This window comes from Cotesia glomerata, linkage group LG2 (genome assembly GCF_020080835.1).
Source record: "Cotesia glomerata isolate CgM1 linkage group LG2, MPM_Cglom_v2.3, whole genome shotgun sequence".
Classification (NCBI taxonomy): domain Eukaryota; kingdom Metazoa; phylum Arthropoda; class Insecta; order Hymenoptera; family Braconidae; genus Cotesia; species Cotesia glomerata.
This window is the reverse complement of record NC_058159.1, coordinates 13,115,284-13,136,791: the sequence shown is the minus strand read 5'-3', so window position 1 is coordinate 13,136,791 and position 21,508 is coordinate 13,115,284. Positions and strand designations below refer to the sequence as shown.

General features: G+C 29.9%; 2 protein-coding genes across 2 annotated transcripts in view; one reads left to right on the top strand and one right to left on the bottom strand.

The window, feature by feature from the left end:
* The window catches only part of LOC123260159 (synaptotagmin-4), a 36,066-nt gene extending 15,525 nt beyond the window's left edge, over positions 1-20,541 (top strand). The window contains exons 3-5 of the mRNA XM_044721147.1: positions 3,643-3,801; positions 19,386-19,703; positions 19,777-20,541. Coding sequence (XP_044577082.1) covers positions 3,643-3,801; positions 19,386-19,703; positions 19,777-19,896 — 597 coding nt within the window. The 3' untranslated portion in view covers positions 19,897-20,541. The remainder of the gene's footprint in view (positions 1-3,642; positions 3,802-19,385; positions 19,704-19,776) is intronic.
* LOC123260169 lies at positions 10,892-12,452 on the bottom strand. The gene is made up of 2 exons (XM_044721164.1): positions 12,014-12,452; positions 10,892-11,690 (listed from the first exon to the last, which is right to left on the bottom strand). Exons 1-2 carry the CDS (start codon positions 12,447-12,449, stop codon positions 11,389-11,391), a joined length of 738 nt encoding a protein of 245 aa, XP_044577099.1. The 5' UTR covers positions 12,450-12,452; the 3' UTR covers positions 10,892-11,388.
* Positions 20,542-21,508: the final 967 nt, after the last annotated feature.

The following is a 21,508-nucleotide window of genomic DNA, read 5'->3' as shown; positions in this document are numbered from 1 at the left end:
TAAAATGGTATTTTCGCTGTTCGTCTGAAACTATCTAGTTCTGGTTGGCTCTAGACATTGAAACTAGCATTTTTAATGCAATTTATATGAAAAATATAATGTGTGACGCGGGATGAAACACGAGTTCAGACCGAGTGATGCCAGCTCTCGCTTCGCTCGGGCAGGCAACTTCACTAGTCTGAAATCGTTTTTGTTTCATCCCTAGTCACACAATATACTATTCTGTTCGGTCTTTACCAACGAGTCGGATTGAATCGAATTGAAACGAATACCCTGATAGCCACCTTACCTATAACTTACTCTCAATCTACGTCCGCAATTTGAAGCAAACTTGACGGAAAGAGTTGGCAAGGAGCGAGCGATTACCTATTAGTTACCTATAACTTACTCTGCAAATAGACGTCAAAACTTGCTGTACAAGTATTTCCTTCAAATTGTAGTAAAGTTGAAAGGAAATTTAACTATGAGTTTCATTGTTAACTTGTATTCAAGTTGCGGCTGTAGATTTCCGTCAATTTGCTGACAACTGTTGTTGAGTGAAGGATTACCGCCAACTTGATGTATAAATTAACCGTAACTGCTGGAAGTCAACACTTACTGAGAAAGCGTTGGCTATCAGGGTAGAAAAACTGGCGTTTCACAAGACAGGAAAATTCTCGAATCAAGCTATTTTTTTTACTTAAGCAGGTTCGAGCGTAACTTATGAGTTAAAATAGTCTTAAAAATTTTTTTTACTTTCAGTCTTCCCAATATTTCTCAAAATTCTTTATTTTAATTTAAAATAATTTGAACAATTTAATAATTGATTATTTTTACTTATTTAATAAAATTAACTAATAAAATGACTTTCGTATTTATTACTTGCCGGACTAAATAAACAGATTTGGCAACAGCGCGTTTGAGTATACTGTAATACCCATTACAGAGACGCCCTTGGTGGAAATAAAATTCTGTCAGTAGTCTGAATCATTCCCTGATAGCCAGCGCTTTCTCAGTAAGTGTTGACTTCCAGCAGTTACGGTTAATTTATACATCAAGTTGGTGGTAATTCTTCACTCAACAACAGTTGTAAGCTAATTGACGGAAATCTACGGCCGCAACTTGAATACAAGTTAACAATGAAACTTGTAGTTGAATTTCCTTTCAACTTTACTACAATTTGACGGAAATACTTGTACAGCAAGTTTTGACGTCTATTTGCAGAGTAAGTTATAGGTAACTAATAGGTAATCGCTCGCTTTGCCAACTCTTTCCGTCAAGTTTGCTTGAAATTGCGGACGTAGATTGACAGTAAGTTATAGGTAAGGTGGCTATCAGGGATTATTGTGGAACTCTGAATCAGAATGCCACCAGTCTGAATCTGTCTGAAAATGTTATAATAAGAGTCGGTAAGTTAGATAAAAGCAGATATTGTCTTTTTAGGTTATTATTTGACATAAATTTCGGACTCTGCAAGAAGACTGAATCAGACTTATTTAAAGCTGTTGACAAAATTTCAACCATGAAAGAATCAGACTTTTTCAGAGATATTATGAAGTAATATTAATAACTTTTATTTCTTGAGATAATGATATCAATTTATCGTTGTTATAAACAAATCATTTTATAGCGAATCTCTATTTTCCCTAAGAGATTATAAGATTTATTCAGTTTAATAGTAAAAAAAAAGAGATTGTTTCTTTCCACAAAATTCACTCGTCAGAATTGGAGAAAATTAAAAATTAAACTATGAAAAAGAATTAATGCATGTTTTGTAAAAATATTTTTTCAAATCATATTCTCATTACGAAAATACTTCAATTCGTATCAAATCACTCATAGTTGAGCAAGTCAAAACATCAACAGCAAATAAAGTAAACTTGCTGTTGGAAACAGATACTACTCATAGGAGTGAATCAAAACAGTATTTAATTTGGACTATCACATATATAAATTAACTTTCTAGGTAGGAAAGAATTTTCTAACCACACGCCATCTATCAGAAATTAAGAATACTCAAAGATTCTAATTGTAAATTCGTGGACTAAAATATGCTTAGTATCAATTAATTCTAGCAGATGGCGTGTGGTTAGAAAGTTCTTTCCTACCTAGAAAGTTAGTTTATATGTGACTAGAAATTCAAATTGCGCGCATACGCGCGCGCTCTAATCTTGAACCAATAAAGAATCAGGGTCCATGTTTTCGATACTAAGCTAACTTCATTCTACCATCAATTTTAGTATAATATAAAAAATATAATATAGGATAATCCAAAATAAATACCGAATTGATTCACTCTTTGAGTAATATCTGTTTCCAACAGCAAGTGAGCTTTATTTGCTGTTGATGTTTTGACTTGCTCAACTATGAGCGATTTGATGAGCATTGAAGTATTTTTGTAATGAAAATATAATTTGAGAAAAAAAAAAAAATTTTTACAAAACATGTATTAATTCTTTTTTATAGTTTAATTTTTAATTTTCTCCAATTCTGACGAGTGAATTTTGTGAAAAGAAATAATCTCTTTTTTTTTTACTATTAAACTGAATAAATCTTATAAACTCTTAGGGAAAATATAGATTCGCTATAAAATGATTTGTTTATAACAACGATAAATTGATATCATTATCTCAAGAAATAAAAGTTATTAATATTACTTCATAATATCTCTGAAAAAGTCTGATTCTTTCATGGTTGAAATTTTGTCAACAGCTTTGAATAAGTCTGATTCAGTCTTCTTGCAGAGTCCGAAATTTATGTCAAATAATAACCTAACAAGACAATATCTGCTTTTATCTAACTTACCGACTCTTATTATAATATTTTCAGACAGATTCAGACTGGTGGCATTCTGATTCAGAGTTCCACAATAATGATTCAGACTACTGACAGAATCTTATTTCCACCAGGGCGCGGATGAGTGTGTGAGTTAAATATTTCTCTCTCTGTAACTATACTTATATTCTTTTTTCTTTTCTCAGCTGTTGACGCGACGTTGCCAAATCTTTATTCGAATGAATAGCTGACGATAAACGAGTTAAAAACATAAAATTTAACTTTAAATATTTCAAAAATTATATCGGTAATATATTATTATTATTAAATTTTTTTTATATTTTACAATAATCCAAGTTTCTTGTGTATAGTTTTTTATTCGTTAAAGTTGGGAGGTTAATATTGAAAGAAATAATTAAAGTCTCGACTAAAGTTTGTCCGCCGTAAGAGCCCGCGTATATAAGGAGATAAAAACTGTGAGTTTTGAAATTCAATATCTAAGTAACTAAACGGTGAATCTTTTTAAAATTTTGGGATTAGATAAATTACGTATTTATTTATACGTATATATTTAATTTCAAAGCTCAAAGTTAGAAATTATTTTTCACATTAGATTCGTTTGAACTTCCTTAGTTTAAATAAATTTTCTTTGATTTAAGAATTTCATCTTAATTTAAAACATTTAAACTCTATAGGAAATTTGCTTCTATTTCGGTTGCCGAATGACACTTTTTTTAGTTTACAATCTTTTTTAAAAAAGTAATAGCGTTTTAACAATTACAAAAAGTTTAAATTTCCAAAGTTGTAATTCTTTTTTTAAGTATATTTCATTTCTTTTCAATCATATTTTAATTTTTGTTATACTTATAATTAATCATTTGCTTACAGAAAATTAGTCTTCACTTTATCGTACTGAGCTTTGATCGATATTCTCGAGATGCGATGATTGGTGAAGTTATATGTAGTTTATCTTCGATTTTTGGATCAGAAAATATGGAAAATCAACCGATATCACTATGTCGAGAGATATGTCCACGCAGCCTGAAGGTATATAGTGAAAAAAATGTTATGATCAATCAATGCCATTTTTAAATCATTCCTTCCTAAAGGTATTTTTAAGTGATTAATTTCATATAACGACTGTATTGTGGTAAAACCTCGTATCTTCTGTGTATTTTAAATGAGAGATACGAGGTTTTACCAAAGTACCGTCGATATATAGATTTTGCTTTTTTGATTTCAAAAACAAATTCGAAAATTATATAAGTATGTTAAAAAAGATTTAGTGCGTTCATAAATCGACTTAAAATTTTGGCAGTATGTATAGCATATTTACCTTTCAATAATGAATATTTCAAAAATTTCTTATTGTTTAGGTTTATGTCCCTAGCATTATTATTGAAGAAACATCAGCTATTCTTTTGCAGCACATAAAATTAGATTAAAATATCAATATTTTTTTTTCTTGAAAGTATACTAACGCACAAATGCTGTATGCTATAAAATCACCAAATAAAAGTAGTATTCAAACTTTCTTATATAATTGTATTGTTTTTAGTAGATTTTATAAAAATCTAACTATTGCAGCCGTCCTTACGGCGCAACTTTGAAAAAATGACAGTGAAGTAAATTAGAGTGCGCTACACGCATGCGCCTGAATATCGTATAGGTTATATTTGTTGTTGATGTTTTGTGTCGTATGTATTTTTTTATTTATTAAGAATTTGTTATAAAAAAAAACGTGAAAATAACATGACCGATAACTTTGAATGTTCAATGCTAAAAGAATATTGTCTTGAAAAATTTATTTCAAGGTTTGAGGGTACGGATATTACCGTCAAGTTAGTCCCGTTTAAAATACATTAGATACAAAAATTTTATCACCGGGTGGCGTAAATTTAGCATCACCTCTGTTGACTTCACAGGTGATACAAAAATTGTATCACCTGATGAAATTTTAAAGCCACTTTTTTCCGTATATATATATATATATATATATATATATATATATATATATATATATATATATATATATATATATATATATATGTCGGAGATAATATCGAGCTGGATTTTCCCAGAGATAGGAAATTCCCAACATTTTAGTTTGTCTGTTAATTTTAAGCAAAATTGTAAAGCATAGAATATTTAGATATTATTTACGACTTAAGCTGATTATATTTTTATGGTTATGACGATGGGCTTAATTCCGGAGTGAAAATGGTCACCAAACGTAGCCGAGGTCACAGGATAGAAGTAAAAAGTATATAGTTAGAAATATCGACAGACAATGAGGGCTGTCGAAATATTTTTGAGTAAATAAGTACTGAGGGTACTTGGAAGAGTAGTTCTCGTTGAGCATTGATCAAGTAAAGATCGCATACATCCTGCTGACCCCGGATTCGTTCTCGGTCTTATTTCCCCAACGTCTTTAACTGTTATATCAATCGTAGTAGAATATTTGTAATTAAATCTATCATTTGTACAAGTTAGTGTACGTTATATTTCAAATCAAGGTTTGTGTTATATTTGATTATTGTGAAATAAATAAAGATGGCTGAAAATGATCCAAAGGACTCCAATAATGCCCAAACCATTATTCCTCCGACATATATATATATACAGGGTGTCCCAGAAGTTGCGCACCCCATTGTAGGGATCGAAAGAGAAAAATATTCTGAGACGAAAAGTTCTTAGCCATTTTTGAATCAGACGCATGGATAATTAATAATTAATAAATGAAAGTGACCATTCAGGAGCGCGCGACAGATGAATGAAAAGTGAGTGGAAAGGCAGAAAGAGACGCAAGAGTAAGACGAGAGATCTGCTGCCTGCGTCTCGCGCAGTAGACCGAGAGTGGGGACGGAACAAACGTGGACGGCGGACGTACGTGATGCTAGGTGAATGTGTGAGATCGTGCGCTAGTGTGGGCTAGCGTCAGTGTAACGGTAACAATGCACGTATGAATGTGAGTGAGGATATTTTTTTTTTTTTTATTACAGGCACAAGATTTGACCAAATTCGACAGGAAAAAAATGAGATTTTACTGAACTCAATCGGCACGACTGAATTTTGATTTTTAATTGAAATAATTGAAGAAATTTTTAATGAAGAATCAGTAGCGGAACTCAGAAAAAGGCAGAGGGCAAAAGTTACTGGACTTTTTTATTCATTAGGAAAATTAAAGTAATTGTTGATTAAACAATCATTAACAAGGCACTGGGCGGCTGTGTCTGAATTTTTTTTTTTTTATTTGAAGTAATTAAAGTAATCGTTAATTGAAAAATAGGTAGCGAGGGTCAGTTAGAGGCCTTGGGCAGCCATGACAAAATTTTGATTTTTAATTAAAATAATTAAAGTAACTTTTAAATAAAAAATAAGTAGCGAGGATCAGTAAGAGGCACTGGGCAGCTATGAATGAATTTTTATTTTTATTTCGAATAATAACAGTAATTTTTAATTTAATATTAAGTAGCGAGGGTCAGTGTGAGGCCCTGAGCGGCTATGGATGAATTTTTATTAGTATTTCGAATGATTAAAATAATTTTTAATTAAAAAATAAGTAGCAAGGGTGTGTAAGAGACACTGGGCAGCTTGGGATAAATTTTTATTTCGATCTAGAATAATTGAAGTAATTTATAAATGAAAAATAAGTAGCAAGGGTGAGTAAGAGGTACTGGGTGGCTATAAATATATTTTTATTTTTATTCGGAAAAATAAGAATAATTTTCAATTGAAAAATAAGTAGCGAGGATCAGTTAAAAGCATTGGGAGGCTATGAATGAATTTTTATTTTTATTTCGAATATTTAAAGTAATTTTTGATTGAAAATCGAGTAACTAGGTCAAGTAAGAGGCACTTGGCGGTTATGAATGAATTTTTATTTTTATTGGGAATAGTTGGAATAATTTTTAATTGAAAAATAAGTAGCAAGATTCAGTTAAAGGCACTAGGCGGCTATGAATGAATTGTTATTATTGTTTCGAATCATTCAAATAATTTTTAATTGAAAAACAAGTAGCGAGGGTAAGTACTAGCCCCTGGGTGGCTATGAATGAATTTTAATTTTTATTTGGAATAATTAAAGTAATTGTTAAATGAAAAACAAGTAGTGAGGGTCAGTGAGAGGCAATAAGCAGCTATGAATTAATTTTAGTTTTTATTCGGAATAGTAAAAGTAATTTTTAATTAAAAAATAATTAGCGAGGGTCAGTTAGAGGCACAGAGCGACTATGGATGAATTTTGATTTTTATTTCGAATAATCAGCGTAATTTTCAATTGAAAAATAAGTACCGAGGGTCAGTTAGAGGCCCCGAGCGGCTATGGATAAATTTTTATTTTCATTTCACATAATTAAAGTAATTTTTAATTGAAACATAAGTAGCGAGGGTCAGTTAGAGACCCAGAGCAGCTATGCATGAATTTTTATTATTATTTCAAATGATTTGAGCAATTTTTATTCAGAAAATAAGTAGCGAGGGTGTGTAAGAGACACTGAGCGAGTAGGAATAAATTTTTATTTCTAGTTGGAATAATAAAAGTAATTTTTAAATGAAAAACAAGTAGTGAGGGTCAGTGAGAGGCAATGAGCAGCTATGAATTAATTTTTATTTTTATTTAGAATGATTAAAGTAATTTTCATGTGAAAAATTAGTGGTAAGTGTCAAGTTGAGGCTCTGGGTGGACTTTTAGGGTAAAATTACTCTTATTACTCCGAATAAAAATAAAAATTAATTCATAGCTGCTCATTGCCTCTCACTGACCCTCACTACTTGTTTTTCATTTAAAAATTACTTTTATTATTCCAACTAGAAATAAAAATTTATTCCTACTCGCTCAGTGTCTCTTACACACCCTCGCTACTTATTTTCTGAATAAAAATTGCTCAAATCATTTGAAATAATAATAAAAATTCATGCATAGCTGCTCTGGGTCTCTAACTGACCCTCGCTACTTATGTTTCAATTAAAAATTACTTTAATTATGTGAAATGAAAATAAAAATTTATCCATAGCCGCTCGGGGCCTCTAACTGACCCTCGGTACTTATTTTTCAATTGAAAATTACGCTGATTATTCGAAATAAAAATCAAAATTCATCCATAGTCGCTCTGTGCCTCTAACTGACCCTCGCTAATTATTTTTTAATTAAAAATTACTTTTACTATTCCGAATAAAAACTAAAATTAATTCATAGCTGCTTATTGCCTCTCACTGACCCTCACTACTTGTTTTTCATTTAAAAATTACTTTAATTATTCCAAATAAAAATTAAAATTCATTCATAGCCACCCAGGGGCTAGTACTTACCCTCGCTACTTGTTTTTCAATTAAAAATTATTTGAATGATTCGAAACAATAATAACAATTCATTCATAGCCGCCTAGTGCCTTTAACTGAATCTTGCTACTTATTTTTCAATTAAAAATTATTCCAACTATTCCCAATAAAAATAAAAATTCATTCATAACCGCCAAGTGCCTCTTACTTGACCTAGTTACTCGATTTTCAATCAAAAATTACTTTAAATATTCGAAATAAAAATAAAAATTCATTCATAGCCTCCCAATGCTTTTAACTGATCCTCGCTACTTATTTTTCAATTGAAAATTATTCTTATTTTTCCGAATAAAAATAAAAATATATTTATAGCCACCCAGTACCTCTTACTCACCCTTGCTACTTATTTTTCATTTATAAATTACTTCAATTATTCTAGATCGAAATAAAAATTTATCCCAAGCTGCCCAGTGTCTCTTACACACCCTTGCTACTTATTTTTTATTAAAAATTATTTTAATCATTCGAAATACTAATAAAAATTCATCCATAGCCGCTCAGGGCCTCACACTGACCCTCGCTACTTAATATTAAATTAAAAATTACTGTTATTATTCGAAATAAAAATAAAAATTCATTCATAGCTGCCCAGTGCCTCTTACTGATCCTCGCTACTTATTTTTTATTTAAAAGTTACTTTAATTATTTTAATTAAAAATCAAAATTTTGTCATGGCTGCCCAAGGCCTCTAACTGACCCTCGCTACCTATTTTTCAATTAACGATTACTTTAATTACTTCAAATAAAAAAAAAAAAATTCAGACACAGCCGCCCAGTGCCTTGTTAATGATTGTTTAATCAACAATTACTTTAATTTTCCTAATGAATAAAAAAGTCCAGTAACTTTTGCCCTCTGCCTTTTTCTGAGTTCCGCTACTGATTCTTCATTAAAAATTTCTTCAATTATTTCAATTAAAAATCAAAATTCAGTCGTGCCGATTGAGTTCAGTAAAATCTCATTTTTTTCCTGTCGAATTTGGTCAAATCTTGTGCCTGTAATAAAAAAAAATAAAAATATCCTCACTCACATTCATACGTGCATTGTTACCGTTACACTGACGCTAGCCCACACTAGCGCACGATCTCACACATTCACCTAGCATCACGTACGTCCGCCGTCCACGTTTGTTCCGTCCCCACTCTCGGTCTACTGCGCGAGACGCAGGCAGCAGATCTCTCGTCTTACTCTTGCGTCTCTTTCTGCCTTTCCACTCACTTTTCATTCATCTGTCGCGCGCTCCTGATTGGTCACTTTCATTTATTAATTATTAATTATCCATGCGTCTGATTCAAAAATGGCTAAGAACTTTTCGTCTCAGAATATTTTTCTCTTTCGATCCCTACAATGGGGTGCGCAACTTCTGGGACACCCTGTATATATATATATATATATTAGACTGGGCCAAAAAAACTGACTATTTTTTTTTTCTATCGATACTGTGAAAATATCATTCATGATGATAAAAAAAAATTATTGTGCAAGTTTGAGTCCTTAATAATAATATTAAGGGGTGTATCGTTACGACTATTGATTTTTCAACAGTAATCGCATTTTTTACTCAAAATTCGTTAATTATCAATCTGAAAAATTTTAGCGATATGTATTCTTATAGGAAATTAAATTTCCTAAAAAAAAGTTATCTTTGTAAATTACTGTAAAACAAGCCGTTTCCTTGTAATCATGCCTTAAACAAAGATTTATTTTTTCAATTTTGCGTTTCAATTTTGGATTTTTGTAGCTACCAGAAATATCAATATTTTTACAATTTAAAATACTTATTTTCAAAGGAAATTTAATGCTCTACAAAAAAGGTCTCTTAACATTTTTGATTAAATTCACTCCTTTCAAAGTTATTCGACGTTGAAGTTAAATTCAAAAATAATTTATCATTTTTTTCGCGTTACACATGATTTTTTCCTTTTGATTGAAAAATTTATGACTTTAATATTGAGAATAATTTTTTGTTGGAAGACTAAATTTTTTTATAAAATCATAATTTACCAATGTATTATTTTGCTTTTTAACGATTAATTATCGACATAAATTCATTTTACTGTATTTAACTAACTCCAATAGTAAAATAAATTCGGTCCCTTTATTATAAATTATTTTTTGCCTAGTGACATACTTTTACTTACAGAAAAAAATTGAATAATAAGTCAAAACAAATTAAATCAATAAAAGAGATAAAAATCATTTTATTTTCACTTATAATTTATATTTTACAAAAAAATTCTTTAATTGTTATCAAATCATGGCAAATGATCAGTTGAAAAATAATTATTCAATCAAATTACTTTTATTACAATTTGGGTATTTTTTCCGGTGTTCACTAACGGCTAACAACAAATACTGAAGTTGTTCTTCGTTTTTAGTGAGACACTTATTGTAATCTTCAATTAATGATACACCACGTTCTGCAACATCATTGACGACAGCTAATTTTCCAAAAAATTCCTTACACTCTTGAAAACTATCATTATTGGACCAATTGCTTATGTCTTCATCGATAAAATCATACGCCAAATCTAATTTTTTGAGTATGGTGAGCTATTCTACAGAAATGAAGTCACTGATATCTTTTTCTAGCAATTCATCTGAATCGCTTGCTACTTCATATTTTCTGGTTTTAGTATTTGATGATTTATTATTTATTAGATTTTCAATCATTTTTTCTTCACAGTCAGGTCAATAGAATCATCAAATAGAGACATTATGGCTAATTGATCACTCAAATACCATAAATGTCTCACCATTTTCTTGAGAGCAGCTTGCGATACAGTCGAGTTTATTTTGTTATATAATATCAATTGTTGCATCAAAGTCAAATCATTATTTGGAGCCAAAATTGCCGAGGATGAAGTAAACCAAGCTTTTATATAAATTGTAACTATGAAAATACAAATATGACGAAGATTATTTAACTCTTTAGGTGTAATCTTAAACTCTGTTCGAAAAATAAATATTTTCAAACAATAAATCGCCTTCGACATCCAACGAGCATGACTCATTGCTCCCGGACATTTAAAAGTGTAATTATCCTTTGGCGTAGCTCCCAAGAAAATAGATGATAACTCCAAAAATTCTCGATAGTCATTTCTTGGAAGAAATTTCTGCAAAAAAATATGATCATTTCTGTTATTATTGAAAGGTAATATCTTTACATGAGAACTGGAGATTTTAAATTGTGTACACAAAACGTGGTCAACTTGAATTAAGAAAATTATTAAAAAGAACACTATCTTGCCTAAAATGAAAATTTTCTTTGACCAAAAAGTTTTTTCTGTGTACTTTTACAACTCAAAATATACCTGCGAATAATTATCGATAAAACTTAATAGTTCATCTTTTTTGTTTAATAGTATATTAGCCACTATCTTATCGTTGATGCCAGCGTTATATTTGGATGTGTTGATTTTATTCCAACCGATTTTAAATCGATTAAAAAATGGAACGTTCGGACCTGATTGTACTGGCCAGTAAGCTTCAAAAACGCCTTTTATGACAAGTTCAATTACATGATGACGACAGGGTAACCATATAAGCTTTCGTTTCAGAATTTTCTCAAGCTCTACGCCAGCGCCATGATGAATTCCTATAGATTAGAAAGATAAAGATTTGATTAGAAACATGAATGGCAAATCAAGTGATTTTTTATTTTGAACTATATTACTTCCATAAATTCTGAAAATATAACAATCAGTGGAGTTAATTTTTGTAATAAAGTTTATTTTTAAATATTATCATCTGACCACAGAAAACTTTATTTTTGGCAAAAAAAAATCAACTTGTCGGTTTTTAGAGGTTTTTTAATTGGAATATTGAAAAAATATTTTGAAATGAGCTTAAGTATAATTTTTCTCTACTTTTTCAAATCTGAGCTTTTTCAAGTAAATAAGACTAATAATTAAAATTTACCCGTATTGGTTGCTGCAGTATCAAAGCATATCGCTTTTATGTAATTACTGACACCCCATTGCTCCATAGTTGAGTATACAGCTAAAGCTTGCTCAATCCCAGATCCTGAATTAATTTTTGGAATACCCAATAGCTGTTCACTGCCAGACGATGTTAAAAGCACCGGAAGCCTATCTACTGTTTCTGTCCCAACAATATCACTTAGCAGTTTACCATCCCAATGGACCACATAATTGTCATTGAATTTTAAGTCTTCTTTTAAGCCTTTAGCAATTTCTTTCCGATGAATTATACGCTGTCGTTGAATAGTTTTATAACTCAAATTTACATTCCGAGTATCGAATCCCACACTTTTTAAAGTAGCTGCCAAAACATATGTGGCGCTTCGGCTACTTACATTACCACGATCCAGTGCAGCAGCTAATTCTGGCGTCATAATATTAATGTTGGTGTCCGTTTTGCTGTTAAAAAATCTGTTTCAAAGTTAGACACATTTGAATTTTGACTCATAAATGAATCTGACTTTGATTGCAACTCCTGACTAGATGTTGTAGCATCACAATCATCATTACTGTTATAATCACGAGAGGTGTCTTCTGAAAAATATAAATTATTTTGACATTGTTAAATAGAAAATACACTTCTTACAAAAAATAAGGGAGCAAGAAAAAAATCAAAATATTTGGGGTATTTTCAACAGTCTGTAACTTATAAAAAAACTATCGTACAACAAATAAAAAAAAAGCAAATTGCAGCTCTCAGTATTTTATTTTTGGATCTGAGTTCCAAAAATTTTTTTATTCCTAATCTTAAGAAATCTACCGAGATAAAAATTTTTGAAATTTTTTTTGGTTTTTATTCTTAGCTTATGGATTTGGAAAAATTTTTTGATTTAATCTCTATATGGACTGGATATCTTGCTCATTGAGCTTCGATTTGTTAGTTTGAAAACCTCGATTTGAGCATTTCTCGCTGAGATATCGGCGTTTTAATGAAAAAAGACCATTCTGTCTTTGATTATCAATACCTCAGCAACCAATGATCGTAAAGAAAATTCAAGATGGGTTTTGAAAACTTGGATGAATTTTCTACAAGAATTAGCCATTGATTTTTTGAAAAAAAATTTTTTTTTAATCATTACATGAATTTAAAAAGCAACAAAAAAGGGCTTTTCGTAGTTTTTTAAAAATCAATTGCCTAATCAAAATTTGCTGCAATTTCCTTTTTTATTTACTGTACGATAATTTTTTCACAAGTTACAGCCTGTTGGAAATCCTCCGAATACTTGGATTTCTTTCTTACTTCCTTAATTTTTGTAAGAGTATGATAAAAATTACACAATTGTGTAAGTTTGCAAGGCAATTAACTACTAAAATATTATTTTTGTGTAGAAAATATGCAAAAATAAGTTATAAAAATTGTCAATCTTAACATAATTTAAGTTAATTGTACAGAAAAAAAGATTATATCATCAGCCATATAAATTTTAGGAAAATCTGAGATTTTTCGAGCGTGAAATAATTTCATTGGCCTAAAACAATTCGATTTGAATCAAATTATTTTAGTTTTCTTAGATATATTTTCATCAGTTGAGAAAATTGATTCTTTATTGAAGAATTTTTTTCTTACTTTGTGTAAAACTTAAAAATTTATTGAATATAATAATTTAGATAAGTATTTATTCATTAGAACATAGTAACTTATTATTAGCACGGTACAAAAATAGTTATTTTGACTTTATTAAACTATTATTAATGAATACGTACCTATCGCCTCTATTTCCATTATTTCTTCGTGTTTTTCGTCTGAGATATTATTATTATTTTCTTGCAGATTTGAAGACATTGGAAGTTGAAAATCAATATTATTATTTCTATCGAAACCTTTTAAACTATTCTTCCCAGCGATGTCAAATAATTGTTCGAGTTTTTTTTCAAAGCTATTTTCTCTTTGTTTTTGAGCACGTGATTTTTTTTTGCGATTGCACAGTAAATATTTCCACTTTTTGAAAATACTAATTATTTTCTTTACAATGTTGCAAAAACCAGAAGTTGAAATCTGCAAATTATTCCAGCAGTCTTGAACGACACTAGCAGTTTTTGAAGCACTATCATAAATTTTTAATTTGAGAACTTTATGTTGATAAAAAAATAATGATAAAACTTCTTTGACAGTCGGAAGCTTACGGTTATTAATTTTCTCAATAGGAACACCGATTAAATAAGTTTTCTCCAATGACATAGTGGCGAGTTTTTTATCAAATCGAACTTAAACGTTACAAAGTAACGTAATGAAACAATTCACAAACACAGAATTAACTAAACGCTTAATTTGTAATACTGAAACAATTAGATACCATAAATAAATTCAAACTATCAATTACAATTAAACAATCTAAAGAAATAAAGAAGAAAATTATATACCAAACAATAAATAAATACTTAATGAAAACTCAAATTTGCGTTGACAACGTTTAAGTTACTTTGCACAATGAAGAATAGAATCAAAGTAATTATGCACAAAGAGTATTCATTTTTTTGAACAATGCAATGATAAAAAGCAGGGGGTGGGAGTGAAGAAAGGCTATATTTTCAGCTTCAGTAATAGATTACGGAAAAGCTCACGATACCTCGCAGCGCTTTGGCGTGAAGAAAGGCAGCGCTGTAGCGTATAACAATAAAGGTCATTTTCCGATCAAAGGAAATCAAAGTTATTATACACGGATAGTATTCCCTTTTTTGAAAAGCGCAATAATAGAAGCAAGGTGGTGGGAGAAAGGAAGGCTATGTTTTCAGCTTCGGTAACAGATTACGGAAAAGCTCACGATAACTCGCAGCGCTGTAACGTGAAACTTTCAAGGTCATTTTCAGGTGGTCGACTTCGCTAATAAACACTTACAAATGTAATCGTGGAGGGAGAGTAAAATTAAATTCTCGTTGACATTCAAAAGGCCAAAAAAACAAGAGGGATAAAAACGGCAGATTAAAAGTGTAAGTTTATAGAAAAATATATCCCTATACAAATAAATAATTTATAATAAAGGGACCGAATTTATTTTACTATTGGAGTTAGTTAAATACAGTAAAATGAATTTATGTCGATAATTAATCGTTAAAAAGCGAAATAATACATTGGTAAAGTATGATTTTATAAAAAATTTAGTCTTCCAACAAAAAAAATTATTCTCAATATTAAAGTAATAAATTTTTCAATCAAAAGGAAAAAATCATGTGTAACGCGAAAAAAATGATAAATTATTTTTGAATTTAACTTCAACGTCGAATAACTTTGAAAGGAGTGAATTTAATCAAAAATGTTAAGAGACCTTTTTTGTAGAGCATTAAATTTCCTTTGAAAATAAGTATTTTAAATTGTAAAAATATTGATATTTCTGGTAGCTACAAAAATCCAAAATTGAAACGCAAAATTGAAAAAATAAATCTTTGTTTAAGGCATGATTACAAGGAAACGGCTTGTTTTACAGTAATTTACAAAGATAACTTTTTTTTAGGAAATTTAATTTCCTATAAGAATACATATCGCTAAAATTTTTCAGATTGATAATTAACGAATTTTGAGTAAAAAATGCGATTACTGTTGAAAAATCAATAGTCGTAACGATACACCCCTTAATATTATTATTAAGGACTCAAACTTGCACAATAATTTTTTTTTATCATCATGAATGATATTTTCACAGTATCGATAGAAAAAAAAAATAGTCAGTTTTTTTGGCCCAGTCTAATGAGTATTACTGGTTTGAGGGTATGTCCAAGTATGTACGTAAATTTGTTGAAAATTGTATTACTTGTAAGCTCTCTAAAACTCACTCAGGTAAAATTCAAGCTGAATTACATCCCATTCCTAAGACCCGCATACCTTGGCATACTGTGCATATAGATATTACAGGTAAATTGAGTGGTAAGAATAATACCAAAGAATATGTTATTGTTATTGTAGACGGCTTTACCAAATACGTTTATCTATATCATACTCGCAAAATTGACTGTAATAGTGTTATTAAAGCCTTAAAGGCTGCAATATTTGTATTTGGGGTCCCCGCTCGAGTGATTGCCGATCAAGGTAGATGTTTTACGGGGAAAGACTTTAAAAACTTTTGTAAATCCTTGAATATTATTTTACATTTAATAGCTACAGGTACCAGTAGGGCAAATGGTCAGGTAGAACGAGTAATGAGTACGTTGAAAAATATGTTCACTGCTGTTGAGTCTAATAATCGCCCATGGCAAGAGGCCATCGGTGAAGTTCAGTTAGCTTTAAATTCAACCGTGAATCGTATTACTAAGTCTAGTGCGCTAGAATTATTAATTGGTAAAAAGGCAAGACCTTATGGATTGTTAATAGATGACAACGAAGAAGAAATTAATATCTCTAATGTAAGACAACGAGCGATTGATAGTATAGAAGAGAATGCAACGTATGAGAAAATTAGATTCAATAAAAATAAAGCTAAAGTCAATAGATTTAAGATAGGAGATCATGTTTTGATTGAAAATGAAGAACGTAATCAGACGAAGCTTGATAGAAAATTCAGAGGTCCATTTGTAGTAACAGAATTACTTGATAATGATAGGTACAAACTAAAATCATTGAATAATAATAGAAGTTTTAAGTATAGTCATGATAAGTTGAGGGAAATGCCTGAGAATTATGTTCCTATTGAGTTGGATGTCTGCTCGGACAATGAAAGTTGTGCCGAAAAGACTGCTGGTGATAGTTCTGAAACAGGGACTACAGTTGAAGTAGAGACCACCAATGACACGGAGCACTGATGGCTGCAGGTCGAGGCCTGAGTTATTTTGTATTTTCGCACATGCATCAGTGTGTAGTCGCAACTGCAAACCAAATTAGTGGCTAATGTTAGTTTGATCAGGGCGCGATGGGCAGCTGATGATGTGGCGGGCAGGTAGTTGTGGCAACTACAGAATGTGTTTGGTACTGTATGTGGCATACAGGGTAGCCTAGAGATAGTGCGAATGTCTATTGGTGGTGCTCAATGAAGTATTTAATTATTAAACGATAAGGAATAACGATTGATGGCTTTTCTATCTCTTGCATACTATGCGATAACTTTCTTGTATAATAAATAATTAGTAGATTTCTGTTATTGGGGAGGACTTCTGAATCTTTCTATGGATGTTACCTATTGTAAAATGTTTTACTATAAGAGAAGTCAATTGAGACCAAAAATTAATACCAATGTAACTGAATATTTTAGATGCACCCGAGGACGTGTGATTGTCAGAATGGCCGTGTCGGAGAATAAAGTACAGCGAAGTATTTTCTGTCAAAGTGATGAGAATATTCTTTAGGATATTTCTATTTTTAGTAATTTTAAGAAATGTACTATTACTTTAATATTTTGTAAAATAAGTTTTAACGAAATTGTTTTATTGCGGTAGGCTTAGGCTTAGGTAGGCACATGGTGGTCAACGTAGTCGGGATCCCAGGACGATAGAGGTATCATAAAATTAATATGGAAAAGAGAAATATGCAGCAGGCAGACTATTTGAGAATAGTTGGGGAAAAGACAGTCTTGATTTGGAATTGAGATTGAACGGACGTCCTGGTGATCGCGAATTCGTTATTTCCTAAGTCTCGGTCTATCGCAAGATATTTATAATTTTGTTAGCATTCTAAGTTAAATTAATCTTGTACGAGTTTACCTACTCATTCTTGATAATTGATCTTATTGTAATTGGGAATATTAATTAATTGTAATAATAAAAATGGGTAAATCACAAAATGCTGAACCTCTAACAAAAGATCCTGCCTCTCCGACATATATATATATATATACGGAAAAAAGTGGCTTTAAAATTTCATCAGGTGATACAATTTTTGTATCACCTGTGAAGTCAACAGAGGTGATGCTAAATTTACGCCACCCGGTGATAAAATTTTTGTATCTAATGTATTTTAAACGGGTCTAACTTGACGGTAATATTCGTACCCTCAAACCTTGAAATAAATTTTTCAAGACAATATTCTTTTAGCATTGAACATACAAAGTCATCGGTCATGTTATTTTCACGTTTTTTTTTATAACAAATTCTTAATAAATAAAAAAATACATACGCCACAAAACATCAACAACAAATATAACCTATACGATATTCAGGCGCATGCGTGTAGCGTACTCTAATTTACTTCACTGTCATGTGGAATCTACATCACGGTGATACAATATTTGTATTACCTCAAACCAAAACTAACGCCACTCGTACAATCGTATTTTTACATCATTAGTGATGCAATTTTTAAACCATTTTTTTTTCCGTATATATATATATATATATATATATATATATATATATATATATATATATATATATATATATATATATATATATATATATATATATACGATATAACGCGGCTTGTCAGCACGATAGCGTTTTTAATTTATTACCGATTCTTCTCAAACTCAACATGCTTTATCTATCGATCAAGACCAAGGTTAAGTTCGAAGATGAGCTTAATAGAGCGAGTAATTTGGAAATGACAGGATTTTGAAATTTTGAAAATCGTAAAAATTGATGTTTATACTACTTCAACTTGGTATAATTACTGATCGAGACAAGATATCAAAATTCAGTAAAATGCATCGTAAAGCTTTTTTAATAAGCTTCAATTTACACTACTCAGAAGTAGTAGTAAGTAATAGCTTTAATATTACTCCTTTTAGAGTTCGTGTAATAAAACAGTTTTACTGTTGCAGCCGTTTTAGAATTATTGTCTGCATCATAGCTTAATCATGATGTAAATTCAATAATTACGATAATGATCAGTCTTTCGTGTAATGTTTTCGGGTAATTCGTTAGTAAATATGTCACAAATTAGTTCTGTATATTGTTTTCTTCAATTAAAATTTTATCCGGTTTCAAAATTCTGATTAATTTGGAAACTGTTGTTCCTGAGCAGTTACTTAAAATTTGGTCATTTATATTTCAAATCTTATAATCTTTGCAATTCTTTGGTAAATATTTGAGAAACTTTTTCTTCAAAAGTTAATTTTTTTTCCAAAATTTGTTCTAAATAGTTTTTAATTTATTATTGAATTTTGTTTTCAATTCATGAATTAAGTTATACATTATTAGTGTTATTATATTATTTTATTAAAAATCAATTTTCTTTATTTGAAAAATCTACTTTTATTTCGGCTGCCGAATGACCTTTTTTATTATTAAAACCAGTACTGGTAATGTCGACTCTAATATTAGAGTTACACATCAGTATGATGATAATTGATTCATCAGTTTCTGTATGCTGTACCTTCAAACAATTTCTTAAAAAAAAATTTTGAATTTACATAAAAATGAAAATTATAATATTAAATTTCACAATATAGATTCAATCACAAGGCAGAGGAGAATTGTTAGTTTCCTTATGCTGGCAACCAGCAACAAATCGTCTGACTGTTGTTGTTTTGAAAGCAAGAAATTTACCAAAAATGGATGTTACTGGTTTAGCTGATCCATACGTTAAAATATATTTACTTTACAATTCACAACGCATAGCTAAGAAAAAAACTCATACTAAAAAGCGAACACTGCACCCAGTTTTTAATGAATCTTTTGTTTTCGAAATACCTAATGGTATTGACGGACTTGGGAATATCAGCTTGGAATTTTTACTATTAGATTGGGATCGTGTTACGAAAAATGAGGTAATTATAGAAGCTTTTTTTATTCAATAATAAGATTGAATACAAAGTGGTACATAAAAAATGGTTTATTTAGGTGATTGGACGAGTAGAACTTGGTGGACAAAAGTGTGAAGGAACAGCACTGATTCACTGGAATGAAGTTTGCAGTTCACCTAGACGACAAATAGCAGATTGGCATAAACTTACAGAATAAACAAATCCTTCAATTAAATTCTTTCAGAATTTTTTTCACATTCAGTAAATTTTACATATGATCATCGTATTACAAGATGGAATGTGAAAAATTGAGATAAAGCACTGTCAGATATCAGTTTTATAAAAACATCATTCGGTCAGTGTAACATCAGGTATATAATGAGATCAAGAATAATATTTCATCAATAAATCTTTCTTGTTATATTTATATCTTCAATCACGTGGCCTCATGATCGATTATATCCTTATCTTGCATTAATACTAGGCATAAAAATATGTATCAACCTTGTAAAAAAAATCTGATCAAACAAGGACATATCTATATGTGTAGAATCTTTATCGATTATTAAAAGTTTATAGAAATTCTAAACATGAGATTGTCTACATTGTACAAGATTTTTTTCAACACGTAAGCAAATGATTTTATGATCAACCAAGTAACAAAATGAACATTAAATTTCACATGAATAAGAATAACTTATTGCGGCTGGAGATAATTGAAAAAAAAAAAAAAAAAAAAAAAAAAAAAAAACAGAAAAATTATCTTAATTTGTCAGTGATTTATAAAAGACTATCTCAATGAAAAATTATTATCTTATAACTATAGTTGCTCTTTTGATCTTCCTGTCATGAAAATTGAAAATTTTCGGTAAATCCAGGAAGTTTTTAGTTTCAATTCAATTTTCAAAAATCGAGAATTCATCATATGTTGACATTATGAGGTCATAGAAAACGATTCTGGAATATTGAATTCGACCAACGCATAGACGAGCTGACATTTCCATTGACTTAATTGAAGTAAAAAAATTTTACCAAGTCTGTGGATCAGGTAAAAATTTTTTGAAAATTTTTGGTTGCGTGTAATTTTTTATGACCATATGATAATCGTCAATCATAAGTTTTTTGCCAAAAACTTTAAAAATCAGATGCTTACGGTTTTAAAATGCTCGTTTTTAATTTTCATGAGATTACTTGTCATTGAGATTATGCTTTTTAAAAATCACTAAAAATTTGAGAAAATTTTATTGTTCTTCTAATTTTTTCAGCTATGTATATAATCAAGTATTTTATAATAAAAAAAAACTAGAATATGTATAAAATTTTTTGAATTATAAAAAGCATGACTAACAAACATGAAATTAAAAACATGAAGTAGAGATGAAATTAATTTTTTTTTCTTCCATTACAATTAATATGCCGAAGTATCTCTCGACTGTTTTCTCATCATTAGTCGTCAATGCAGAAATAATTAATTGACACGCTACAAATTTTGTTCTTTATTTTTTTAAATATTTAAAATTTTGTGAAATAAAATGATTCAAAATATCCAAATAAAAATTGTAATAATCATATAGTATATATAATAAATAAGAATAAATTATGGATCGTAATACTTTACATATAAGGTTTACTTTATGATTGTACATATGTAATTGATAATGATATAATGACTGGGATACGTTGTTCTGCTAAAATATTATAATATTATTTAATTGTATTTATTAGAATATAAAAACACTTACTTACTTTTTATCTTATTTTCTTTGAGTACCTTAAAACTTACGCTATTTTCATAATTTATAAGCAAGTTGAGAAAACAAAATCGCATT